This window comes from Corvus brachyrhynchos, unplaced genomic scaffold (genome assembly GCF_000691975.1).
Source record: "Corvus brachyrhynchos isolate BGI_N302 unplaced genomic scaffold, ASM69197v1 scaffold223, whole genome shotgun sequence".
NCBI lineage: Eukaryota > Metazoa > Chordata > Aves > Passeriformes > Corvidae > Corvus > Corvus brachyrhynchos.
Window position 1 is genome coordinate 100,350 of NW_008237174.1, and position 26,163 is coordinate 126,512.

General features: G+C 45.9%; 3 protein-coding genes and 1 long non-coding RNA gene across 5 annotated transcripts; 3 read left to right on the forward strand and 1 right to left on the reverse strand.

Moving 5' to 3' along the window:
- Window positions 1-2,425: 2,425 nt before the first annotated feature.
- FBXO45 (F-box protein 45) lies at window positions 2,426-5,103 on the reverse strand. Its single transcript, XM_017728720.1, has 3 exons — window positions 5,095-5,103; window positions 4,300-4,656; window positions 2,426-2,611 (listed from the first exon to the last, which is right to left on the reverse strand). The coding sequence occupies exons 1-3, from the start codon at window positions 5,101-5,103 to the stop codon at window positions 2,426-2,428; spliced, it is 552 nt and encodes a 183-aa protein (XP_017584209.1).
- Window positions 4,570-10,486, forward strand: WDR53 (WD repeat domain 53). Its single transcript, XM_008629513.2, has 3 exons — window positions 4,570-4,670; window positions 6,327-6,818; window positions 9,225-10,486. Exons 2-3 carry the CDS (start codon window positions 6,342-6,344, stop codon window positions 9,810-9,812), a joined length of 1,065 nt encoding a protein of 354 aa, XP_008627735.1. The 5' UTR covers window positions 4,570-4,670; window positions 6,327-6,341; the 3' UTR covers window positions 9,813-10,486.
- A 657-nt stretch (window positions 10,487-11,143) lies between these two features.
- Window positions 11,144-16,595, forward strand: LOC108445326. Its single transcript, XR_001860143.1, has 3 exons — window positions 11,144-11,565; window positions 16,013-16,156; window positions 16,410-16,595. It is a non-coding gene; the product is annotated as an uncharacterized LOC108445326 (long non-coding RNA).
- A 303-nt stretch (window positions 16,596-16,898) lies between these two features.
- On the forward strand, window positions 16,899-24,780 carry RNF168 (ring finger protein 168). 2 transcript variants are annotated; one of them, XM_008629514.2, is made up of 7 exons: window positions 16,899-16,980; window positions 17,534-17,877; window positions 18,926-19,002; window positions 20,148-20,324; window positions 20,990-21,114; window positions 21,400-21,487; window positions 21,983-24,780. In XM_008629514.2, the coding sequence occupies exons 2-7, from the start codon at window positions 17,577-17,579 to the stop codon at window positions 23,048-23,050; spliced, it is 1,836 nt and encodes a 611-aa protein (XP_008627736.1). In that variant the 5' UTR covers window positions 16,899-16,980; window positions 17,534-17,576; the 3' UTR covers window positions 23,051-24,780. The 2 variants fall into 2 exon arrangements, with proteins under 2 accessions (XP_008627736.1, XP_017584220.1); XM_017728731.1 differs by having other exon boundaries at window positions 16,905-17,021.
- Window positions 24,781-26,163: the final 1,383 nt, after the last annotated feature.

Genomic DNA, 26,163 nt, shown 5'->3' on the forward strand with positions numbered 1-26,163 from the left:
CTCTTTCCCAGCAGTCACACAGCAGATCACACAGGCCCAATGCCTCCGTCCTCTTGGTGCACCAAACTGCAGCTCCCTCCTTCCCATCTGGGGGATTCCGCAGGTGCCATTCCAACAATCCACACCACCAGATCCTTCTGAATGATAGCAGAGTTTATTTTAATATTTTGTACAGCCAGCATTGGTCTCCAGGAATAAGTTATAATCTTACATAAGTGAGTCCACCCAAACCCACCCTTAAGGAATGTTCTCAACTTTCAGCATTTCTGATTTAGAGGGAAATTATTTAGAGGGTAAGATGCAGTCTGAAGAATGGGAATCAATCTGAATTTGTGATTAAAACTCCTCGGAATTCTCAGGGTTTCCTTGCCTCTAACTGGATCATGGGCAATCGCAGAGGTTGCGTCTTTCAGGACTGCACTGAGAATACATTCATCCTGGGGACTATTCATTTTCCTAAACTGGGCAGTTTCCTTTATCCCCAACTCTATGTCCCATGGTTCTGCTCTGCAGACACACTTTACAGTCCAGTACAATCAATGCCTGTAACAGATTTGTCCGGGAGGTACTTGGATGCCCGTCCCACATCCTTTATTTGGCTGTTCTCAGCACCACCAAAAACACCTCCATTGCTCACAGCACATTCTGTCTGATGCAGCAGGAGGAACAGACCTTGAATTGCCTTTCAGCAATGAACACACAAAACAAATAAATACTTTTAAATCCTTTAAATGGTAACAACTTACACAGTTCCAGGGCAGAACCTGGTGATCTACCCGGCCAAAAGCACTCCAAGGCAAAGCCTCACTCACCTCCTTGAGGAACAGGGAGGGGGATGAACAACAGCCCAAGAGGGATTCCTCTTTCTTCCATGCTCAGAGAATTGCCAGTGTCTGATACCAAGCAACTCACATTCTCTAGCACAAAACAAAACAAAAACAAAAAACCCAAGCAAAAAGAGGTTGTATAAATATTTCCTTCTCCCTCTCCAAAAAGCAGCTCTGAAACAGCACAGGCAGCTCTGGGAAACACCAACCAGCACAAAACCAGAGTCACGAGCCAGCCGTGGGGCTCACAGCCTTCCTGCCCTGGGGGTCCCTACAGACCTTCCAGCCTCACAGGAAAGTGGTTTCACCAGGAATTCCCTCCTCACTACACCTGGCAGCTTCCCAGCCTGCCCATGCCAGCACATGGACACGCCTGGGGGGTCTGTACATGGCTTTGAGAAAACCAGTGAAGAGCACAAACACTGAATGTGATCCAGAATCCCCATCAAAGGGCTGGTGAGAGTTTTACTAGTCCTGGGCAGGTGAATGCTGGGGTACTGGGGGATTTGATTCAGTTAAGAAAGGTTCAGGCAAGCCTTAAAGCCTTATAAAGCCACTGAAGCTGAAGGTAAGGTCTGGTTGCAGAAGGCCAATGCTCCTTCCACATCATTTTGAGACATCTCACAACAGTGATGAGCAAGTGTAAGAATGCTTTGAAAAGGTGGTGTTTTTGACGTGGAAAGGAAGGCAAGCTCAGTGCTGTGCTCAGCCTTCCTTCCCCCACGGGAGCGCAAGTTCTGGTGAAAGGAAACTCGTGGGGAAAACGTTTCTGTTTCCTACAGAGAACAAACCTGTCACTGAAGCCATGGAAACTTTCACAGGAAACAACCCAAAGTAGCACCGCACTCCACAAGAGCATCCCAAAACACATTACAACAGAACTGCACTGACATGAAGGCTGTACCCCTGTCCCAGGTGTGCATTCTGGTGCCAGGGAGGGGGGGATTTTTTCCTTTAAGAAATTCTGTACCCAGTTAGAATAAAGCAAACCCTTTCTTTTAGCTGTTCTTTCGACGTTTTCTTTATATACAACCCTTAAAATACACTTAAAAATAGCTGCACACGTGTTGTATGGTTATACCAGAGAAGGGCAGTTGCACAGCCCGTGCCTCTCAGGACACCAGGAACTGTAAATACCCCCAGCAGCCCTGCTCTGCTCCAGCCCCCACGCTGGCCCCAAGGAGGGAAGGAAGTAACAAGCAGTTTGGAAATGGGAGTCTCTCACAAAACACGCCACGTACAAATCCCAGGGTAATTTCCTCAAGCATTTTTGTATCAAGTCCTTTCTTAAATGTTTGAGGTCACACTGCCATTTTAGCAATAAAATCTGTTGCAACATGCATGTGTCAGCTTCCCACTCAACCAACTGCAGCCCTGAGGATTTTTCTGGCCTGGTAGAAAGAGGAAATGTAACACAATTTCTGAAGTACGGCTGGTCCTCTGTTTCCAAACTCCATGTGGTTCCCTCGATGGCTCTTGGACACACACACACACTTTTTTGTTGTTTTTTTTCCTCTAATACACGTTTCCCTCTAACCAACATGCAGATTTCTCCTCCCAAACATCCACATCTCGACGTGCCAACGAAACAATCCATGTCATCCATCCAGAGGCTTTCCCAGGTAGACCAAAGTCACTTCTGTGTTACCATACACAGCAGACACTGCTGGATACAGGCAAACTTTTGGCAGTCCTCTGAAGGCAACTCCCAAGAACTCATAGCCCCTCTCAAACGCTAATGTTTTGTCTTCCATGTCCAGGATAACTCGAATCCTTTCACCTATCTGGAAACAGAGACAGGAGGGGGAGTAAAAATAATACACAGAAAGAGTCAGCATGTTCAGATGGATGCAAAAATAATGCAAAGTATAATGTAGCAGAGAATTTTAAAGCAAGGCTGTCCTGTGTCTCACAATTGATTGCTCTTAGGATGGGAATTTCTCAATTCCACCATGATCCTGAGTACCTCTGAAGCAGAGTATCCACCTGTATCCAGCACCTATTTATGATAATAAACATGGCCCTTCCCATAGGAACCTCTGAGACTACTGAGAGCAGGCACTACGTGCTGTGTGCTTTGGAAACACTGCAGAGCTTTGGAATCTTTGCAATGGTCTCCAAGTTACCTGAACTCTGTGTTCAGCTGCTGCTGTCGCTGAGCAGCAACTGCTCTGTGAGGAGCATTTTTAAAGACAATGGATTTGGTTAAGAAAGGCAAGTGCCACCTACAAAAAAATCCCAGAACAGACTAATATGCAGGTGCTGTTGCTGACAGAGGTGTTCCCTCACGGAAGCAAAAAGAAATTTCAGTACAAAATGTAAAATGAAAACCCTAAAATATATATATACACACATACACAAGTGAAACCAACATTGACCACAGCAAGAGTTTTGGATCCAGGCAGGCCCGGAGCTCCCTGCATTTATCTAGCACACATTATTTCAGACATCAATGAAAGTCTCAGAGGACAGCCACAAGCACAGCAGGCGCCACACAAACTCCTGACTCTTCTCCAGCCAGCCCCAGCACTGGGAATTTCTTCCAGCCAACACTACCACACACATGTGTTTCCTGTAAGCACATTTTCTACGAGCAGATCACTGCACATGTCTTAATAAACTCCAAAGGATCACTGATTTGACCTTTCACACAAAATTTAGGAATATCAGATACAAGTTACTACACAGATCTTCACCCACAAGTGAAACATAAGCCAGTACAAAGCCACAGCACAGGGGGTAGGACGGGATGATCTTTAAAGTCCCTTCCAACCCATTCTCTGAATATGAGATGGAAATTACAACGATCCAGTTTAAGTTGTAACACGAGCAAATCCAGCAGTGCAAAGGCAGTTGTGTGAGCAGGCAGAACAACAAGACAAGCACTTCTATAAGGACAAAAAGGTAGGGTGGCATCTGCTCTTTAATACCCTGAAGTTATCTGAACATCAGATTCCAAATCCGGGATGTCACCCACGGGAAGGTAGCCAGTGAGCAAAGCAGCAGCTATCAGCACTGCTGCAGGCTTTTGCAGGAAGACTCTCACCTAAGTACTAACTTCAGCTCACCCTGCCAGACAACAAAGGGGTACAAGCCCTCAGACACTCACCTTGCTGTGGGGCAAGTCGCTACTTCAGAAAGCTACACCAGTCTTTTCAGGTTTTATTCCAAAAAGCACCACGATGTCTAAGCAGACACCCACAGTACAGGTTTCACACTCAGTGGTTTGAGATTAAAGTGTGGAAACAACACAGGGTCAGGTGCACTGAACACCAGACAGGTGTAGCCTGCAGAAGCAGTAAACGAAGGGGGAGAAGGTTCACAAGGTGGAATCATTTGCCTTCTGCAGGGAAAGCAAAGAGACCTTTGAGGGTCACTTAGGAGCAATTCAGCAGCCAGCCGGGACAGCGAGGAACAGCCAGCACCCCCCCTAGCCCCGGCACAGCGCCCAGCCCACACCAAGCCCCCTCACCTGGTATTTGGGCGCGTTATTGCACTGGGGGAAGCTGCCGTTCACCTCCCCGTTATGCAGCAAGTTATTGTCCACCAGGTTCCAGCCCCAACTCTGGTCGTCGCTGCCCAGCAGGGCCACGTAGCCCTGGCACTGCATGGCCGCGCGCTTCGTGGCGATGCCGATGACGGCCACGGTGCCCAGCGGGCCCTCCCACCACACCTCCCAGGCGTGCCGGCCCTCGCTGAAGCCGATCTTGGTGCGCGCCCCGTCCGTGCTCTGCGCGATGGGGTTGCGGTGCAGCGTGAAGCCGTTCTTCTTGATGTAGACGTTCCTCGAGCAGTCGTTGGTGCTGAACGCGTGGTGGAAGGCACGGACCTGGGCGAGAGAAGGTGGGTGGGGGAGATGGACGGGGCTTGGAGCAGCCTGGTCTAGTGGGAGGTATCCCTGCCCATGGCAGCTTTAAGGTCCCTTCCAACCCAAACCATTCCATGATTCTGTGATGATTCCATGCTTACAGTCCAAGCACAGCCAGTGCCTGCTATGCTGATGGCCAAGCTCCTGTGGAAGAGGATCCTTCCTCTCGACCCTTGCAGAAGGCCTGGCTATTCTCTTAGAGCTTTCTCCTGCCTGGCTTTCTCTTTTCCTGGTTGTTCTGCGGACCAAAACTGCCCATTTTCCTTGTAAAGTCACCTCTGAGCCCAATCACGGTTTAAAATCCAGGCTTGCTGTTTTCAAGCCCAATCTTGCGTTGAAATCCTGTTTATTTCTTCCCTCCCTTCCAATCTGCAAGGACAGATCATTTGTTCTCCCCACACACTCCATCCTTGAGAAGCAGGGATGTGTAAAAAGAAACAGCAGCACATTTCTGTGCTGACAGCCTGTCCTGGCAGCTCTGAGCCAGGGAGGATGAAAAGGAGACAGGAACCAGTGTAAAACCAGCAGACAAAACACGGTGACATGGCCAGTGCAAGCTGGGAGGTGCCTTTGTCATCACACTCCTGGTGGCACCGTGTGGCCTCTTCTGCTGGTGGTGGTCACAGCCCAGCTCCGTGTCTGGGAAACTGCTGTGGGATCCACACAGATCCCGTGGACTCTTTGCCTTTGGCAAACACACCTCGAGGAATTGAAGGTTTGGCCAACACTTTTTTCCTACCTTCACCCCAAAAATTGCATTTGGAAATCTTCCCAGCACTAAGAGCCTTATTGGATATCCAGCACATCTCATTTCTTTTGGGATACAGCGTATGAAGACGTTAATGGCTTTAAATTAAATTAGATATTAGATGTTTAGATTAGAGGCCGCGAATTTGCCCCGACGCGAGCTGCGGGGAAGGTATCGGCCCTCTCTGTAGTGTTACTTAATCGCCAAGACCGAAGTTCCTCTGGTGGAATGAATGGGCTCTGGCTGCTCTTTAGATCTGGGTCTACAAAAGTCACATGGAAAACATAACATGGTAAAAAAAAAAAAAAAGAAGAAAGGTAAAAACACCAGAAACAAGCCGTTTATTGCCTAATAGTTAAATAAATTCACGGACCTTAGGACAGCGAAGCGGCTGCAGGGCTGTCACACAAACCCCGTGTGCCTCTCTCCTTTGCCCTGCAGCGTCCCAGTCCCTCCAGCACTTCTGTGCTACCTTTTTTCGCCCCTCACTTAATTTTCTGCTGATGTGCTTCCCTAAGCAGTGCTGTGACGCAGGCAGCTGTGGGCAGTCACGCCTGGGAAGGTTAAGCTTGGTGAGCGCCATGGGTGTGCTCTGAGAGCCAATTAAATGTGTTGCAACCTGTTTTAAATTAGTAATTCTTCTTTAAAAGAGACTCACTGTATCATTTAGGTTGGAAAAGACTGGCCAGCGCTGTGGTTGTGCCTGGTGTCTTTGCTGTTTGAGCGAAAGCTCCACTTGGGTACTGAGCTGTCCTGAGGTGCCTGTTTTAACTGGACACTGGAGTTTCAAGTAGTTTGCAGGATGCTCTTGTTCCTTGCTAAGTTTCTGCTGTAATGAGACCAACAACCACCTCAGTTCAGGAGTTGTTTTTGTTCGTTTCAGGGGTGTCCCTGAAGCATGGCAGTCAAGTGGAGTGGTGGACATTCCTCCTCTGTACTGTGCCTGAACGTGAGCGCAGAAGGGCTGGTGGCCTCCGGCGCGGAGCGGGGCGAGCTGGCGCTCTGGGATGGGGGAGGCTCGCCGGTGGCTCAGCTGCGGCTCCCGCAGGCGGAGGACGTGACCTCGGTGGTGTTCTCCGCCCGGCGCCCCAGCACGCTGTACACATCCCACGGAGAAACCATCAGCGTGCTGGATGTCCGCTCCCTCCAGGAGCCCCTGGAGCGCTTCCACGTGAACGAGGAGGAGATCAACTGCCTCTCAGTGAACGACACCGACAGCTTCCTGGCCGCGGCAGATGACTCGGGGGCGATAAAGGTTTTGGACTTGGAAAGCAAGAAAGTCAGCCGGTCCTTGAGGCACTCCAACATCTGCTCGTCTGTTGCCTTCCGACCTCAGCGGCCTCAAAGCCTGGTTTCCTGTGGACTGGACATGCAGGTGATTTGCATACATATGCATAGCTATTAATGAAGTGAAACGGTAATTACCCACCTGTGTAGTGAGGTGCCCACAGACTTTCACCGAGTGTGAAGGTGCTCAGCCTGCAGTCACCGGAAAGCTCCTTCACTATACCGAAGTAGTTTTGGCCCGAAAACTAAGTGTTGAGGCTGTTGGTGCCATGTTCTACTGAGCAGCTTCTGCCCCTGTTTTTATCTTCCTTAACATTTATAATTCAAAAGTGAGCAGGGTGGGGGGAAATCAGAATATGCTGCAGAGCTCACTCGTGCCATATTAGCTCTTTGTTGGACTGAGCAAAACCAGCAGCTGTCCCTAGGGATCAGTTGTGGCTGCAGACGAGATGCAAAGGATGGTGAGGACAAGGCACAGTGCTCGAGGCAGGCAGGTAGGGCAGTATCTTTCCAAATGGAATGTATCACTGTGAGGACAAGTGATTTGTATAATTTATCCTTTGTTCTGTTGATATCTTGGAAGCATGAAATGTTCTTTGCCTTTTACACTTCTCTATCCTCATCAAGAGGAAACTTTGTCTTTTGTGTTCTGAGAAGAACCATGCTGGGAGTTAAGTCCAGAGCTGGCCACCCAGAACAGATATTTTTCAGTAATTTCTTTCCCGTGGTTGAGGTCTGACCACATTCCTGGTTTAGCCTGATTTGAAAACTGTCACTTCTCGAAGGTTTCTGTGGTTCGTGTGACAGCGTTGAGCAGTTTCATCCTGTGTTCTTGAAACCAAAGTACATCTCACACCCATTAGAGCAAATACACGCTGATATTTAGTATAAACTGTATTTTTCTGTGTTAAAGCCATGATAATAGAGCCTTTCTGGGAGGAGTAAACACTCAGTGCCTCAGCTAGCTTAATTCTGGTCCCTAAAATGCAGATACACAAGCTTGTGGCTGTGAACTTACCAGAATTGGAAACATTTATGTACAGCTAAGTACAAGTGAGATGATTATTTTTTGTGACTTTTTAGTATTAGTTTCATTTATTGTAGCTCAGCAAGTTGGTTTTTAGGTGAAAGTCAGTATCCCAAAACGGGATTTCGTTAGTGTATTTTTGTACAGTGAAAAGAGCATCATTCTGCATTGAGGCTGCGTTTAAGATACATCATTTCCCTAAGGGGAGCTTAGCTGCAGAACTCTGAAGCCCTGTGCTGCACCATGCCTTTGGACAAGAGATGAGCTCTACGAGCATCAGGGCTTGTCAAGCCCTCTGGGAAGCCGTGGCTGAGGAGAATTGAAATTTAGGTTGCTGGAGTTCTTTCAGGAGTTCTGATGAAGCAGGGAAAATGCCATGAGGACAGAAAATACTTAGTTTGCAGAAAACTTGTCAGCAGTTGATGGATTCATCAGGCTCTTGTGTCTGTGATGAAAACAGGAGTATTTTCTGTAAGCATAACCCAGCCCCTCTGATTTACAGTAAATCACAGTTGTCGTGGAAGTAGTTTTAGTGCAGCAGCAACAGCAGACACTGAAACAGGAAAGTGACAGAAAATGTATTTCAGATGTCTTATTGTGATTTGGATTCCAGAAATGCAGTGCCAGGCTCTTTTGTGAACTAAATTTAAAGACTCCTGTACTTCTTATTGGTGATTGCTACTGAAGGAATATTTTTATTAATAACAAATTGAAGCTTAGCTTTGTTAAGTTAACAGTACACCAGTGTTGCATTAGACTGACTTGTGCTTTTTGATCTGTTTGCCTTGGGAATGCTCATTGTCAATTCAGATCCAACAAAAGTCTTGAGAGAATTATTTTTAATTGGTATAAATCTGTAATGCTTGAACTGCTGTACGAGAGACACAGGATTCTTCACTAGGGGCTTGGAGGTGGGCTGGCATGCCCTACTCCATAGCACAAACCAGATGTACTCATTGGATATAAAAATAAATACAAATATGCCTGTTTAAAAACAACAGCCTCAACTACTGTTTGACTTTTGCTGTCCCGTTTTTCAGACACGTTCTTGGAAGTGACTATTTTAGGCCAAGTAGCAGAGACAGAAATCCAGAATGATAATGATCTCTATTCACTCCTAGCATTTCCGTGTCCCTCCTTCTAAAAAATTGATGTGCAGTACATCATGATTATTACTGCTGAGATGAAGGCAAAAGCTTTTAGAGCAGTGTTTGCATCCCTTTCGTGGTCTAAAGGTCTGAGTCATTGACTGCGGAGTATGGTGGTTGGGGTTTGGAAAGCAGGCCAGAAAGATTTGCTACATTTATTAGGGCAAGTTTAACCTCACCACACACCTTACACCTCTTGGAGTCGTGCACAGCCTTTGCTCTGCTAGGGCAAGAAGTGTGGCTGTCTATTTTTAGTACTAAAGGTCTGATTTTATGTAAAACACAGAAATTATTGATTCATCCTGTGTTTTTTTTCCAGGTGATGCTGTGGAACCTGCAGAAAGCTCGCCCCTTGTGGACCACAAACCTGCAGGAGTGTGACATGGAGGAAGAGAGCCCGCAGTCAGCCGGGCAGCTCTTCAACCCGCCGCTCGCACATTCCCTGTCCGTCGCCTCCTGCGGCAACATCTTCGGCTGCGGAGCTCAAGACGGTAAAGTCAGAATATTCCGAGTCACTGGTGTCAGGTTTGAACGTGAGCTGGACTTCCAGGCTCACAGCTTGGGAGTCTCACAGGTGCTCTTTATGCCAGAGGCATACTGGTTGTTGTCTGGAGGAAACGATGGGAAAGTCTTGCTCTGGGATGTCAGCAGCAGCGTCGGAAAGCAGCAGAAAAGTCCAGCAAAGTCTCTGCACAGGAGGAAGGCCCAAGCAGCTGCTTCCAGCGGAAAAGATGGGAAGCTCAGCAAAGTGGCCTCAAATGAACACCCTGGAGTTGTGCCAAAGCTCACCATTGAGCACGGAGAGAAGGTGAACTGGCTCTCGTGTGCAGAGATCAAAGGCTCCAGGAGAGTGTTGGTTGCTGACCAGACCAGCTCTGTATCAGCCTATCCATTGCCAGAACCTTAAGGCACCCAGGTGTTTACAGAAGTCTGAGGGACAAAACCACTTCTTGGAGCCAGTTGCATCCACTGACAGTGAACTGGACAGTGAACCCCTCTGGGTCCCTGGCAAGGGGAAGGGATTTGCTGTGCACTCGTGATGTCCCTGGCCTTGTGCTGGTTCTTTCTGGCTGTCGTGTTCACAGCCACTGTCTCTTGCAGGGTTGGCAGTTTGCTGCTTGAATTTAAGTGAAACGGGTCTCTCTATTTAGGGGTAACATTAGTTCATGACTAAGCGGACATAATTAAGGGTGGAGGAGGAAATTAGTGCTAAGGAGACACCCACAATGCTAAGTGAGGCTGCTGAACAGTAGCAGGGCTGTCACTGGCCCAGCTCTATGTGGTTTGGGCTGTTGCAGTACTCACTGTGGCTTTTCCCATGAAGCTGTGTCCCAGCTGGCTTAAACTGGTCATAGCAGAATCTGGTTTTCATCACTCTGTCAGCAGCTGCATAGACTAGAGATGCATCAATTAACAAGTAATCAAATGAGTTTCCCTGTGGTTGCCAACTGTATTTTTTCACTGCAGCCAAGGAAGGAGCAGGGGAACTGTTACACCTGTTTGCTGGGTCAGTTGTCAGTTGTGTATCCCAGGGAAAAAGAACTATTACACGTGTCTTAATAAATGCTTTCTCTCTCGCTGCTCCGTTGTCCTTAGACTCGCTCTAATAGTGCCAAACTCACACAAAACTGTGTCAAAAAGTGCAATGTACCCCTATCACAGGGGGAATACGAAGGGCTGAAGGCACAGCTTCTCCTTACCCAAATATACTTCCTGTCTTCCCAAAGCTATGAAACACAGTGAGCAGAACTTGGCTTGCTAGAAGCTTCCCTTCACTTGCAGACTGAAGGTAGGAAGACCTAAGTGGCAATGCATGTTCAGTTCATGCTGGATTTCCCATAAAGTGGGCAAATAATTTAAAAAAAAAAAGAGATTTTTCCCAGGCTGTCCTTATCCTGTCACAGAACTGAATTCCTGGTGCTGGCTGAGGACTTGCTGCACTGACAGGGGGTATGTGCTGCTGTGTTTCACCAGATGGACTGTTACCAGACCCATATTATTATGGAAAAATTTACAGCTCTTTTTTTTACATACCCAGCTCTGGAAAATCATTATCTGGTTGTGCTGCCTCTCTCCACCGTTTGTGGAAGAGATTCCAACTGTCTTGGTTTTGCTCAAAGCAGCTCCCTGCAACCAAACACAACTCATTCTCATCCAAATCAGATATTACCTTCGTACCTTTTTAATTAAAAAAACCAAAGGCAATCTGCTTGTACAGCCTTTCCCAGCAGGAGACTTTGGCCCAAGACATGATCTGGTGGGCGCAACAGCAAATTGAAGCCAAAACACAGCAAAAAAAAAAAAAAAAACAGGAAAGTGTAGTTATTCCCTTTTGTGCTACCTGTGAATTAATTTATTTATGAAGAGACAGGACCAGTGGGGCAGAGGAAGGGGTCGGGTCAGACTGTGTGGTTCAGTGTGTGATATGTCCATGAACGCGTGTTGGTGCATCCATGACCTATATTTGGATACACAGGCTATAAAAAGCCTCGGAACAAACAACCTCCTGCAGGACTCGGATCCCCTGTCCCTGCTGTTGCTGCCGGCTTCAGGAGACAGGAGCAAGCCCCACTCCAGCTTTTATTTCTTCTGTTGGTGTTCTCCAGGAGGATGGCGAAAGCCAGCATCTCCCTGCGCTCCCTGAATGAGACACTGAACAGGTCCTGCCGGGGCTGGGCTCACACCGCGCGAAGGGACGGGGAGGGCGCGGAGGGCTGGGGCATGGGACACCACACCAGACAATCCCTGAGCACGGCAAACCTGTGCTTCCCTGGAAACTTCGTGGGCAACAGGGTTTAAATAGACATTGTGTGTATACAGGGAGGGAGCAGTTCATGAGTAGGGTTAATCTCTCCTTCACTCACTGGGGAGGAAAGAGGGACAGAGCCGTCAGCTCCATGGTGGTGTTCATTCCATGGCTGCCATCCTGGCTGTTTGCTGTAGGATTTGGGCAGTTGCTCCATCACCCATAGCCTGCAGCTGCATGAAGTGTCACCAGGCAATGAGGGCACTTGGTCTGTTCAGCCTGGAGGAGACTGAGGGGAGACCTCATTGCGGTTTACGACTTTCTCATGAGGGAGGGAGGAGAGGCAGACACTGATCTCTGTGGTGCCCAGTGACAGGACCCGAGGGAATGGCCTGAAGTTGTGCCAGGGGAGGTTTAGATTGGGTATTAGAAAAAGGTTCTTCCCCCAGAGGGTGGCTGGGCACTGAACAGGACAGTGGTCACAGCACCAAACCTGTCAGAGCTCAAGAAGCATTTGGACAATGCTCTCAGGTACAGGGTGGGATTGCTGGGGTGTCTGCACAGCGCCAGGAGTTGGATCCTTGTGGATCCCTTCCAACTCGGCATATTCTGTGATTCTGTGAAATTCGGGCTTGCTGTTCCAATTGGAGATTTGAGGTGAACTTCTGATTTTCAGACCATGCCTCAGTCTGGAGGGTTCGAAGATAGGGAGTAAGTGGTTATCATTAGCAAAAAGAAAACTAAAAATGGACCTTTCTTATAAGTTTAAGGAAAGCAAATCATCATCACTGGGGAATCAGGACATGGGTGACGCTGATTCACCCTCCATTTCCAAAGCCTGCACTTGGCAGGTTCACAGACTTCCTGTAAAATAATCCGGCCTCAGCTGCCCCTGCTGGCACTGCTTGGTGCTCGGCTGTGCAGCAGCAGGCACCAGTGATGCTGGCTCAGAGCAGATATAAAGATATGAGCATGGATGTTCAGGAAAAAGAGTCAAAAAAGGGTCTGAAATTCTCAGCAGTTAGAGACAGGCAGGATACTGTCCCCACTCTGTGGATTTTCACATCTGGATTTTCATGTTACTGTGAGGGTGGTGAGGCCCTGGCACAGGCTGCCCAGAGAAGCTGTGGCTGCCCCTGGATCCCTGGCAGTGTCCAAGGCCAGGTTGGACAGGGCTTGGAGCACCCTGGGACAGTGGAAGGTGTCCCTACCCATGACAGGGGGTGGAATGAGGTGGACTTAAATGTCCCTTCCAACCCCAACCATTCTGGGACTCTATGATAAGTTACCTTTACAGGCAAACTCTGCAAACTGTGCAAACGGTGTCAAGACATTTTAAAGTCAAATCAGGTGGCGTACATACTACTGTGGTTTACCTGCAGTAAAAATAATCCCTATCACAGCTGATGGGATGCAGTACTTCTGCTTAGGAGATGAATGATTATGTGTTGACAACAGCTGACAGACTTGGAAAGAAACTGCTCCTCTTGTCGAGATACTGTGGATACTGTTGGTTCACCTACAGCCTTTATGACTCTGATTCACACAGTGGTGAACACAAAAGTAGCTTTTGGAGACGTGACCAGAGGGAGAAATAATGGAACCACTCCTGAAAGAAAAAAAGTGAAAATTAATTCAGTGGGAAGCTGCTTGAAGAAGTGTGTGTCTAACGTACCATGGAGTGAGTGAATGGGGAGAGTTTGGAGAAGTGTGGGGTGCTGCACTGGTCCGGAAAACAAAACCCACGTGACAGCTCTAAAATGTCATTTTCCGTAAATGCCTGAATAGCAGAAATAAGGTTTCACATAGAACCACACTTCCAGAGAAGTGGGAATGCTGGAGCTTCTACTGCATGGCTTCCAAGTAAGTTCTGTGTGCTAACAAGAGGGGAGTTTTAGAAGCTTGCTGGTAAAGAATGGGGATGTGGTTTGTGTGTACGCTAGTCAGAGTTAGAGGTCACTGACTTAGCGGTAACTTCACTTACACTAAAAGAAAAAGTGTTCAGAGGTCATGATGGAAATGAAAGCAGGAGGTTTAATCCATTCTTCCCCTTTTCATTCCAAACTTAGATGAAGAGGCAGCAGCACTCAGTCTATCAGAACTCAGTAACAGCTGTGGGAGATCAGTTATGGATCTACTGTGGTATAACTGAACAGACATTTTTAGATCCAAAATTAGCAAATGCTGAAATGTTTGTTGCAGGTGCTTAAAAATACAGGAGATTAATTTATGGACAGGCAATCACAAAAATGCTTGAGAGACAAAACTGGTCAAATAGCAAAGCGTTGGACTGAATGCTGCTGAGAAACTACTGCTGCACTGAGAGTAGCATTAGTGATGGGCTCTTGGATAACTTTACTCTTACTTGTAGAGAAGGAAGTTGGAAACGGGGCCATGAGGAAGCTTATTTACCATGATAAAAAGCTGCAAACCACGAAGCAATTCATCAGCAAGGTCACTCATTATCTGACAGCCCAGCTCTGAAACTCATTCAACAGCAAACCCCAACTCACCTCACCTCAGTTTCTGCACTTGCTCTCCCTGTGCTGACAGATTCGATCCAATTATGACACATCAATCCTTCCAATTCGTCGGAACTCCCTACATTTGTACATGACACCATCTTAATTTTCCAATTAAAGTTCTATTTTAGTCCCAAAATTCTTGCTGAAGCAAGAGGAGTCCCACCGCAGTAAGACGAGCTTTCACCAGGTTGCAGAGGAAGCCTCGTAGCCTCAGGAAACAACAGAAAATCGTTAGACAAAGGATGTGCACAAAGCGGTCAGACAATGAATTAAGGTCGGGGATGCTTAGTAAAATATGCCGCTGTTGATGTCTTTTTATTTTCTCCTCATTCAGGTCAGCTGCAGACAGAATGCAAAGTAGGGTTTGGTTTGGAGAAGGGGGAAGGAGGAGTAGAGGCAGGCAGGGAGAGGGAGGAGCTGCTGACAGGAAAAAATGGCATTTTTGGTCTGTCTCTTATAACATCAGGCTTTAAAATACTGTGGGATATGTGTCAAAGAACGGAAAAATGTTTGAAGAGTTTTGTTTTGTTTGGGCTTTTTATTTTTTAATGACACCACCTGAAAGCTGCTGTGTATTTTATCCTTAGAAAAAGTTTAGTCAAAGATATACACATAATAGGGCCACAACAAACAAGGCAAAGACATGAACGGAGTGTTTAACACAGGTAGGTCACAATTCAGAACTCAATTCCCTGAACATTAAAACAATACAACAACAACAATAATAATAATAATAATAATAACAGAAGCAGTGGAGCGAACTAGGGATGAAAAAAGAGAAGAAAAATATACAGGGTCTTCTCTGTAATACTATTTGCTGATGGTGTAGTTATTGTTAGCTGATACAGCCTGCAGTTCTGCCAGTAAAATAAAAAGAAAAATCACCAAAAATTCTGTAAGGAGTAGGTGATGTTCTGCTAGTAAATCGCTACTGAGTACATAGTGCTGAGATAGTTGTTCAGTATTTAGGAAGGAACTTTGAATTATTTATATTAGCTTTGAGATCCTCAGGATTGTCAAGAACACGCCTTGATGTCAATCAGATAACTGAGGAAAACGTGGAGAAAACTGTCTTTACAAAAACCACCCAAAGTGAGAGAAGCCCAGAACACCCTGTATCTCCAGGAAAGAGAGAGATGGGTAAAAACATACATACTTGCATTCCCTTGTATCTTGCCTCAACACAGCAAGTTCTTTTAAACCAGGCAGTTTTCTTCAGCAGAAGAGGAGTAGCTTAAAACTCAAAACCTCATCCTTATAATTTACAATTTTAAACAAGGAAAAATACAACAGGTACCAAATAATGAAAAAGCAGTTAATAAATACAAGCTATGAAGCAGTTTTTATCAAAGTTGTTCCATGGAAGGACACTCCTATTAAAGGGAAAAACCAGAGCAGGATGAACTGCTGGGAGAGAAAAACACTGCCGGTGGCTTGTTCATTATTTGCCCAATTTTTGACCAGAGGAGTAACGAGAAGTTCTGCTCAGTGTTAAATGAAAATGGTTCGAAAGACCATAACATTACAAATAAAAGCATAGATCACCTCAAAATGTGTTAGAGAAAAAACTGTGACGCTAATAATGCACAGCTGAGAGCTGCAGATATATCTACATGCTGGCTTTGCAGCTGTGTTTGGAGTTTGTAAGATCTCTGCACCAGAAAAGGGCCAAAAAACGTGGGATGTGACAAAACCCCTTGACTTTTAGTGGTGTTTGTTCTCACAAAGCTTGGGAGGACCCTCAGAACGGGGTCTGGAGCTGTTCACACTGCAACGTCACGGCAGAGAGCCCCAGATCCTTCCGAAATTCCCTTACTCTTCTTTTCCACCGCCCAGAGTAGAAAGCAGGCTGCTGTCCGTGGAGGCTCGGTTCGCACAGCTGGACTCCAGCCTGCAGACCCTGGCGCAGGAGTTTGACCTGCAGGCGGAGATGCTGGAGGAGGACCTGAGGCGGGACATGCCCTGGGCTCCTGCGGCCAGGTGAGCACGGCCAGGGAGCAAAGCCAGCGACCAAACCCCGGCTCCAAGCCCGGCCTGGGGCACTACCGGGGACGGGGCAGCCACGGCTCCTCAGGGCAGCCTGTGCCAGCGCCTCACCACCCTCACAGGGAAGGATTTGTTCCTAACATCCCACCTAACCCTGCCCTCTGACAGTGGGAAGCCGTTCCCGCTCGTCCTATCACAACAGGCGAGCCTCCCTTCCCCCTGAGGGCCCGCGGCCTCTGTCTCCCAGCAGCCTCGGCGGACCAGGTGGAAGAGGAGAAGGAGGAGATAGAAGAAGGGGAGGAGAAGAAGGAGGAGGAGGAGGAAGGAGAAGAGGAGAAGGAGGAGAAAAAGGAGGAGGAGGCGGAGCCCTCAGCCGGGCGGCGGGAACGGCCCCTCAGTGAGGGGCGGGGCGGGGCCGCCATTGCGGGGAGGAGGCGGCAAAAAAAAAGTGGGTGCCGAGTCCTCGCTGGGACCCGCTCAGGGGCTGGGGGTGACGGGGGGGCACGAGGGGTCCCTTTTCGCTGGGCGCCGACGTCCTGGGGGTTATTTTTTTGTCAATAAAAATAGCGGAAATAATAAAACCCGCCTTAACGTGTATTTGTCTCCATGGCGAGTTCTCTGTGAGGAATGGCAGCTTTTCTTTCAAGGGCCTCCTGTCTCTGAAGCTGCCTGTTTAAGAAGCTTGTAACTTAAAAATCAGTGGGTTTCCTCTTTTGTTATGTGTGTCTTTTGTTTTCTCTCCCACAGTATTGCTGGGTCAAGTGGAAAAACCGTGTGAGGAGACAGATGACCCCCACAGTTTCAAGTCATAGAGGAAGGTGCTGGAGTCTTAATTCTTAATTTATCTTAAGAAAAAAAGGTATTTTAGCTTTATAGTCCTAGCTTAAGCGAGCGAATGAATGAGAAAGAAGCTGCTCTTCTCTGATGTATTTCACATTCAGAATGTGCTGGAAGCAAGCTTGTGCCAAAAGCAGCTCTCAAAGGATGTGGATATACTGAAAAAATGAGTGAATGGAAGGTTAAAGTAACTGGAATAACGTATCCAGCATATCATAGATAGGGAGTGGTGGGAGGAGAGGGGAGTAACAGAAGTGGCTGGAAGAACTCTCACCTTCTTTTCCCCCCCTCTCCTTACCACCTCCTTGCTATCCCCAAAGCACCTGTTACAGTAGGAAAACCTGGTAGTTTTTCCATGACTTCTGTAAAGATCTGCTTCTTCCTCAGGAATCTCTCAGGTCCTGAGCAAAAGCAACCACTTAAGCAGGCTTCTAAATCCACGAATGTTTTCTTAAAGTAGCTGTAAAACATTTTGTATTTTCCTTTTTTTTTTTACTTCGCATAAGGAACATAAATGTTTGTTTTTGCTTTCAGGCCCTGATGTTGTCCTAGTGCTGTTCGTCTAGCTCAAGTCAATATGTCGACGAAATCCAAGGCCCCGCTTTCCTTGTCCGACTGCCTCTGCCAGATTTGCATGGAGATCTTTGTGGAGCCTGTCACGCTGCCATGCAGCCATACCCTCTGTAATTCCTGCTTCCAGATGACAGTGGAAAAGGCCAGTCTTTGTTGCCCCTTTTGTAGGCGTCGAGTCTCTTCCTGGGCACGGTACAATACCCGCAGAAATACTCTTATCAACTGGGAGCTCTGGGAGAAGATTCAGAAGAATTACCCGGAGGCGTGCGAGCGGAGGATTAATGGGCAGGATTTGGATGAGGAGAGTAAGTGAAATGTCTCTTGTCCTGGGATGTCTCTGCTTTGCCATGGTAATTACTGTGGGTGGACTTCAGATGTTGGGAAATACGGAGCTGTGGGTAGGCAGCTGTGAGACAGAGCTCTCCTGCAAAAGGGGCAGGGAAGAGGTGGGCAATGCCTTTTTCATTTGTAGTACAGAGGATGGAAATTACATTGTCTGGTCATTTCAGTGAGTATTTGTTTATGCCTTTGGTGCAAGGTATTCGTGTGTGGCTGTCTAGCCTTGTTCATTGCTCATTTGCAGCTGTAGCGTGTGCAAGCAGAGTGTTTGAGTCTGTGGGTGTGTTTCTTTATTGCTGTCAAGTAGATGAAGTGATTAAAAGATTCTTAGGTGTTAATTAGTTTGGTTGAAATTCCAGGGGTTCAGTCAACGCAGGAATCTCTGAGCTGAAAATTGTGGTGTCAGAGAGAAGGAAGTGAAATCTGATTAACTTTTTGAAGAAGGATTTTGGGGTTTATTACGTTGCAAGCTCCCTTGGGGGAGGTTTTTGATAGGTTGGCTGTAGGGCAATTTGTTTCACTTGCAGTGTGCTGAGGTTTTTAATAAAAAAGAGTGAAAGACACAAGTTATGGTCAATGTACCAACAGAGAATGAATGAGGGAATGGTTTGGGACCTTAAAGATCATCCCATTCCACCTCCATGGGCAGGGACACCTTCCACTGGACCAGGATGCTCCAAGCTCCATCCGGCCTGGCTTTGGATGCTTCCAGGGATGAGGCAGCCACAGCTTCTCTGGGCAGCTTGTTCCATTGTATTTGCTTTATATACAGTGCTTGGAAAACACCGCCTGTTCCTGCCACTGTAACACCGTGCTTTTCTGCTGTGTAAACTTTGTTCCTTGGTATTTTTTGCTTTATTCTTTCCTTTTTTTAATCACGGCGCTTGATTTAAGTCAAATCATTTCCAGGGTATGGAGTTAAAATCCTTTGTTGTTGTTAAAATCCTTTGTGGTTGACTGTTATGACTTTGTGTTTGTTGACTTTGTTTTTTTCTTCTCCTTCCTCTTGCTTAGTCTGTGTCCCCAAGCCACAGCACCAGCTGAGCAAGCCTGGGGAGCTGAGGCAGGAATATGAAGCAGAGATTAGTAAGGTAAGTCTAAAAATACATTTAAAAAGCATAAATGCTTAGTATCCAGTTTTTTGAATTGTTCCCACAAACAGCTGTAATGTTATTTAATAATAAAGATACTTAAAAGGGCACTGCAGCTGCAAGAACCTACTGGTCACTCCTGAATCATGAATTAAATTGATGGGAGGGATTTCTTTGTATTTGACATGAGGTAACATTTCTCAAGTTTTCTTGATCTATAACCTCCTACCTCACCTTTCGGTCAATGTACATGAAAGTAGCAAATGTAGAAATTTGGAACTGTTTGGGCTTTGGGTTTATATTTGCTGCCTTGATTTCCCTCCAAGTAAGAGGCTGCAATTAGATAACCTTCAGTAATGAACATACAGGATTTTCTTTCTTTGTTCACTCTGTTACCTGTGCTCATTTGAAAATCAGAAAAGATTTTAAAGAATTCCCAATTTTGCCTATTTAAGGATCCTTCTTCCAATTCAGACATAGTAGTATTAAGATTTAGAGTTGGCAAATATATGAGAATGCACCTTTCCCTGAGAGCCCCTTGCTGGTGGTGACAGGAGCACATGAAGCAGAGGACTGGGGGGAATTTCCAAAAAAAGCTTTATTCTTGAATTACTTTGCTGTCCTCGTGGAGTTGCTGGTAACTGATCTCTCAGCACATGTCTGCTGTAAGGAAGGCAGATTTAAAATTCTTGGCCTGCTGCTTTGGGTTTTGTGTGTTTCAAGACTTCTAGAAGGGAGATGTGCTGTCTTTGGGATATATAATGATGAAAGCAGGTTGAGCAAATGCTGTGGAATAGCTGGCATTCAGCCTTAGAAAGAATTCTAATCCCGGTTTCTCTGTAGATCCGTGTATTTGGAGATCTTAGTTTTTGTTACTTACAGTAATGGAGTTTAGCCTTGCAGCTGAGCAAGGTTAATGGTATAATCTTACAGAAACCAAAAGGTTTGTCACTGTGGTCAAACCCAAGGCTGTACACACAATATCCATGTGATTCTTACACCTTTGAGACTCGTGCAATGAAATATTGCTGTATTTTTGTGAACAGCGAATGGTTCACGTTTAAGGAGTGTCAGCTGAGAGGTTCTGGTGTAAAGTGTGGTCCTGCAGTAGTAACCAGGTGGATTTTTTAAAACATCTGGTTTAGGTGGAGGCAGAAAGGCGAGCACACGAACAGGAGGAGAACAAGGCGAGTGAGGAGTACATCCAGCGGCTGCTGGCAGAGGAGGAGGAGGAGCACAGGTTGGCAGAAGAGAGACGGAAGGAGATGGAAAAGCAGCTGAAGCAAGATGAAGAGCTGGCCTGGCAGCTCAGTAACAGTCTGGTGAGTTAGCATCGAGGGGGACAGCAGCAAATGTCAGTATAGTGCAAGCAACTTGGATTTCTAAGAGCAAATGTTAAAATTTGGAATAATGTAAATTTATTTTAGTTGTAGTTGGAAGCTGTCATCACCCCCCAAGTACTTTAAAGCCTTGATTGACCATTAATTTCTGAAAAACCAGTGGGAGGGTGAAGCCTGTGTAATACACACTTGAAATCCAGCATGTGTACTGCATGTTTTCATTGTGAAACATTTTAAAACATTGATTTTCTGCTGTATGCTTCCTTTTCCTCATAATTTTAAAAATGCTTCTTTGGAAGAAATGAGTATCTGTAACCTGTACTGGAAGAAAGGAAGTACAGGAAATATGTACCTTACCTTTTGGAGGTTTTTTTGTTTGATTAATTTGTTTTGGTTAGTTGAATTTTTGCTGCCTAGTGATGAAACCTGTGTACTTATTTGAGCAAAGCCTCCTGTCCCTCACTGCTAGATCCAGGAAGGTGTATGGAACAGGGAACATGTGTTTTTCCATAACCATCCATTACAGTTCTAGAATTCTTTGGACAAAAGTAACTAATTCTGCAGCAAAACCAAAGTAGTTCCCTGAGGTTTCTGCAGTTTGTGTTGTGTTTTGTTTTATCTAATGCTGTTTTCACTTGTCATGGAAGAATGAGGATTCTGAGGGACACGTGCTCGGCAGCCCGTCACCAGCACACAGCCTCTCCCTTCAGACATCCCCACTGAACTCGGGCAAGGCAAAGAACAAACCAAGCAACTCTGGAGACATTCAGAAGTAAGGCATTCAGCCAAGTGTTTCTTCTTTAATTATTGGCCTGTTTCAGTGTCCCTCTGCTCCATTTGCTTCTTTGGAATGCTGTAGGCCATCTTCCCTAGATAACTGGGGACAAATGTGAAGTGTTGAAGGTTAAAATGTTTCCTCAAAAGAGGAGAAGGGAAACACTTGCCCTTGTTGTTGTTTTTTGTTTGTCAGAATGAACCTGAAGATCTTGAGTAATGCAAAGGACTGATAGTTCAGGGACAAAATGTTTAAAGGGGTATCATTTTTTTTCCTTTTAAGGTATCTGTCTCCAAAGAATTATGGTATGTTGGGATCAGCATCGTTCTCTAGTACCACAGGAGGAGGCAGGAGCAACTCTGTCTCTGCGGTAACTGGAATCATTCTGTTATAAATCTCAAAGTTAGTCATTATTGGGATATTTTCCCCTTGCCTGTAGGATTCCAGTGCTCTATTCCCCTTGCACATCAGCACTGGGCAGGTTATACTGCCCTTATTAAGCTTCCCAGTTCTGCAGCCTACTGGAAGAGGATGTACCCTGATTTACATCATTCTGTGGCTGTCTGTCTCATCATTCCTGTGATGCCTCTGAAGATGATGAGCAGGCCTGCACAGCTGGTCTGAGTCACTGATAAGAGGAAAATGCTGCAGTTGTGGTTTCAGTCCTTTAGCTGGCCTGCTGCAGTTATTTTAAGTATTTTCATTATTATTAAACAGTTAAGTATTTTTTAAAAAGAGAAGTATCTGAGTTGCTATCCCAGAGCACTCAGGGGCAATGCAGCCATGAGAAGTGAATTTGGTATTTATTCACACCCATGGGCTTTTGATAAATTTACTTTATTAGTGGTGTCTCCCTTTCCTTCAGGAGACCACCAGCAATGAAGGCAGCAGTTCTGCTGTGCTGCAGGATGAGCAAGAGGAAATGCCAACCCTGTCTCCACAGCTGACCAGTGTAAATAAAGATTCCGGTGCTAAGGATTCATTTTTGGAATCATGCATGAACTATTTCAGTGCCTCAGCTTCAGGTGAAACGGCCACTGTCAAGCAGGAAAAAACACCAGGACCAAGTAGTTTAGAAGATGGAGTTCCAGATGCACTTCATGGGACCATAGAAGGGGAAGGGGCTAGAACAGTTCTTTCTACATCCAAAGAAGATGATGGAATTGAGTCAGACAGTGGCAATTTAACACATGTCCAAAGGATAAACCTTGAAAAGTCTGATGAAACTTGTACCTCTGTTGAGTTAGGGATGAATTGTGTGATGTCTGACAGCCAGACTGCATTGCATGATCTGGGGAAAGAGGCTGGACACCCAGATGTAGAGACACCAGAGAGGCCACAAAACTCTAAGGAGGTTCCCAAAAGGAAGTTACTGGAGGCCCCAGCTGATGTCACGATTGACTTGGGCATTCTTGATAAGAGGAGAAGAACCTTTTCAGAAAGTGTAGAAGACCAAGGAGAGCAGATGAGTGATTTTAACTTGCAAACACAAAGAGCCTTTGAGCAGCAGTTCTATGAAAGGCGCAGGCAGGAGGAGCAGGACAGGCTTCTGGCTCTGCAGCTACAGAAGGAGCTCAACAAGGAGGAAAGGACACTTAACCGACAGAAGGGCTCTCCAGATGAGTATCTTCTTCGCACCAAGCCACCTCTGTCTGTGAAAGACTCTCCTGCCAGAAAAGGAAGTTCCAAGGTGGCAAAAGACTCAAAGGGATCAAAAACACAGGCTGAAACCAATCACCACAAGACTCGGAAAGGTTCCTGCAATGAAAACTGGCAATCCCCTGCCAGGGTCCGGGTGAAATCCCCCAGCGTCAAGGAAGGAAAGGTTTTGAATTGTGTGGTTAATACCAGTGACACAAATGATATTTGTTCACTGCCTAAGAACAAGCAAAAGACAATCCTGCAGATGTTTAAAAGCCCTGTCGCAGAGTAGATCAGCAGAGCCATGGACATGTGGTGGAGTGGGAATGGTAACTGGAGTGGGAATGTGGTGATGTTCTCCTGTGTTAGGCAAAGCTTCCCTAAGCAGTTCTGAGTTGTTGCTTTGGAGTGGAACCACTTTGGGCAGCGGTGCTCTGAGTTCTGAGAAGTTTTAGTAACATACACCCCCAGAATGTAATATTTTTTAATTGTGCTTTTCTTGAATATTGTTTTCTAGCACTTGCAGCGCTTCTTGCAGGACTCGGAGCATTTCTTATTTTCTAGCTTGCATTTACATGGTTTGGAGTGTGAATACTGGTAGTGTTGAAAAACAAGGATAACTGATGGTCAGATCATAAAATGAGAATCTGAAGCCTTTAATGGAAAAGATGCACATTCTGTGGAGGAAACAAGTGAAAAATGAGTCTGTATTCCCAGCTGGCTTTCAGCTGCAAGGTTGAAGCTTCCCTCAGCACAACCACTGTTCTGTAAATTGAAGCATGTTGCTGGAATTTAGGCTGTTTCTGGAATTGCATTGTTCGCACACCCATTAACACGAGTGTAACCAGCCAGCCACTCTTTGCCTCTCGTATGCTAACCCCTCCCTCGGACAAAGAGGAAAGAAACTGGTCATTCTCCACTGCCAAAGCCAAGGGTCTTTCATGGATGCCAAGGCTGTGGGCTCCCATTCACCTCCATTCAGAGAGATCCCTCCTGCAGATCCCATTTTCCCTGTTGTTAAGAACAAGAACAAGAGACTTTTGTTTTCTTATTGTTAATGTTCTGCAACTTTACTCTTGTACAACTGTGTTACTGTATTTAATGCTGTTTAATTTTCATACTCAAACTGGTTTGAGTGTGATTACAGCAATAGTCCAGAAGTCAGTTATGATGGAGAAAGTTAAAAGGAAAAAAGCAACTGACAACTGGAGTTGTCAGTAATGACATAACTGTAATTAGAGGTTCACATAACTGCCCTGCCTGGCTGTAACTGTTCCCCTCCCTTTTTAGAGGCACTACCAAATACTGCTCCTGTTGGGTTTAAAACTAAAATAACTCAAAAAATTTTATAATTTAGACGTGGAGGTGCTGAGGCCTGTAGGAGGTTGAGGCTGGTCCAGAGGCAGCCAGATCCTACTATGCAGAGGAAGTTTTCCTGCTAATTGTTTCATCTGTTGTTTTATGAAGCCATATTTCGGCTTTTCTTTGCTTCTTCAGAGCTACTTTTGCACTGTCTGTATTTGAAATAGAGCCAAGTGCCAGCTGCAGTGCTGAAGGGTGTGTGCTAGTCACCAAAGTCAGCAAATGTTTGAGTTTTGTTCATTTTTGGAACCCCATTGGTGAATTTAATTCTGTTCTGGGAAATTCCTAACAGACTTGTTTCTTCATCATCATCTTCTGATGGTTTAAGTTTTAAAAAACCAAATTTTATGGAAAGCATGACCAGCACACTGAGCCAAAAATATTAATTGTTGGGGTTTTCTTTTTCCCTGAAGCCTGTGTGTCTCTATCATTGTTGGGCTTCTCACAAATAAATGTTCTGTTCAGAGATGTTTTTTGAGACAGTTACAGCAGGTGATCAGTGGCAAATCCTTCGATTTTTCTCCTGCTGCCTCAGCCATTGTTCTGGAAGCCTTCCTTCAATATGGATCTGTTTTTCTTTAATCCTTACCACAGTTGGGATTATTTTCTGTCTTACCCATGACATCAAAAAAAATTAATTAAAGTTTTTTTTAAGGCAGAGCTAATGTCTGTTTCCATCCTGGTGACCTTCAGCCTCTCCAGTCAGGGTAAGCCTGTTTGTGAAAAACAAACTCATTTTTCAAAGCAGATGAGGAGAGTGTTTATTTGCTGCCAAAACTCTTTAAGTTTATGCCTGAGAGACAGCTTTGGTACCTGGGGACTCCCCATGAATTAATTCCAGGTGTTAAAGGGATAGGGGAAGCGTTAAGGGGGAAGAGGGTGAGGGAGAAGGGACCGTTTCCCTTTCTGGCAGCACTGTGCCTTGTGCAAGTGGCATGAAATCACATCCCAGTACATGGATTGCTGCATTTCACACCAGCCTCATTCCCTTTTCCTCCACAAGCTGTTCCATGGATTCTTCTTCCTTTCAGTGTGTGACTGTGTCCCTCTTTTATATAAGACTTGAGACATACACTGAACTAACCCCAGTTAGGAGTTCAGTAAGGGGGGTGCTTGCACAGACTTACTCCCTTAACAGCAATGGCAAATCCTGCTGCTGAGATTCCACTGAAAATCACAACAAAAATTACAAAACCTGCCATTTCAAAGGTTGAGATAGCTCATAAGTGTTTTTTGGGGTGTGTGTATCAACACCGGAGGGTGTGTTAAAGGATTTGGGGGATATTTGTGTTTTTCCAGCTCACTGAATGTTGTCTGTGTCAGAAGGGCCTCTTACATAAGAATTGTTATTGTTTTTAAACAGAATGCAAAAAAAGCAGGACTAAAAATTGATTGTTAGATAAAACCCAAACTTAACTGCAAAGTGTACAAAACCTGTCACCTACAGCAGCAGCCCTATCCAAGGTGGAGTGCTGCAATCCCTCAGGTCCCCCGAATGATCCCATTCCTCACCATATCCATGGCACAGTAATCCTCACCAGGCGTAATTTGGCCTATTTTAGATGTTCATTTTTAGAGGGTGGGATTTGGTCACTGCTGAGTGGATTTTGGCTGTTCCAACAGCTTGTTTCTGACCCTGTGGTCCAGGAGCTTTGAAGCAGGTGAAATCAGCTTTGTTGTACTACTGTTTGTGAAGCAGGAGCCTGTATTTGGGGTGTCTGGGCTGGTGTAACCGTTCACTGCTGCTCACCTGCCTTCAGCCCTGGTGATTCACTTGTCCTGTTTGTGAACAAGTTCAGCTCATCCAGCTGCCAGGGAAAACAAAGCAAGCGCCAAAACTCCAAATACTTTACAGGCTTGGTTGCTTGCCTGAGGACCAGAGCTGGTGTGGGGTTGGGAAGTAGGGAGGGAATAAGGGAACAGATGTACCTGTTTCCATAGCAGTGAGGTATTAAATTTTTAGAATTCTAGGGAAACCTGAGTTTTCTGTGGTACTCACAGAGTTGACAAGTGTTACTGGCAAGGTGTTCAGCAGCAAAGCAG

What these genes read in the sequence shown, in the direction of transcription:
- FBXO45 (XM_017728720.1), bottom strand. An exon ending in ATAACGCGCCCAAATACCAG is followed by an intron (nt 2,612 to 4,299) that starts GTGAGGGGGCTT and finishes CTCTGTTTCCAG; the next exon opens with ATAGGTGAAAGGATTCGAGT.
- RNF168 (XM_008629514.2), top strand. Translation starts at nt 17,577, where the DNA reads ATGTCGACGAAATCCAAGGCCCCGCTTTCCTTGTCCGACTGCCTCTGC. An exon ending in ATGAAGCAGAGATTAGTAAG is followed by an intron (nt 19,003 to 20,147) that starts GTAAGTCTAAAA and finishes CATCTGGTTTAG; the next exon opens with GTGGAGGCAGAAAGGCGAGC. An exon ending in GGAGCAACTCTGTCTCTGCG is followed by an intron (nt 21,488 to 21,982) that starts GTAACTGGAATC and finishes CCTTTCCTTCAG; the next exon opens with GAGACCACCAGCAATGAAGG.
- WDR53 (XM_008629513.2), top strand. Translation starts at nt 6,342, where the DNA reads ATGGCAGTCAAGTGGAGTGGTGGACATTCCTCCTCTGTACTGTGCCTG. An exon ending in CCTGTGGACTGGACATGCAG is followed by an intron (nt 6,819 to 9,224) that starts GTGATTTGCATA and finishes TTTTTTTTCCAG; the next exon opens with GTGATGCTGTGGAACCTGCA.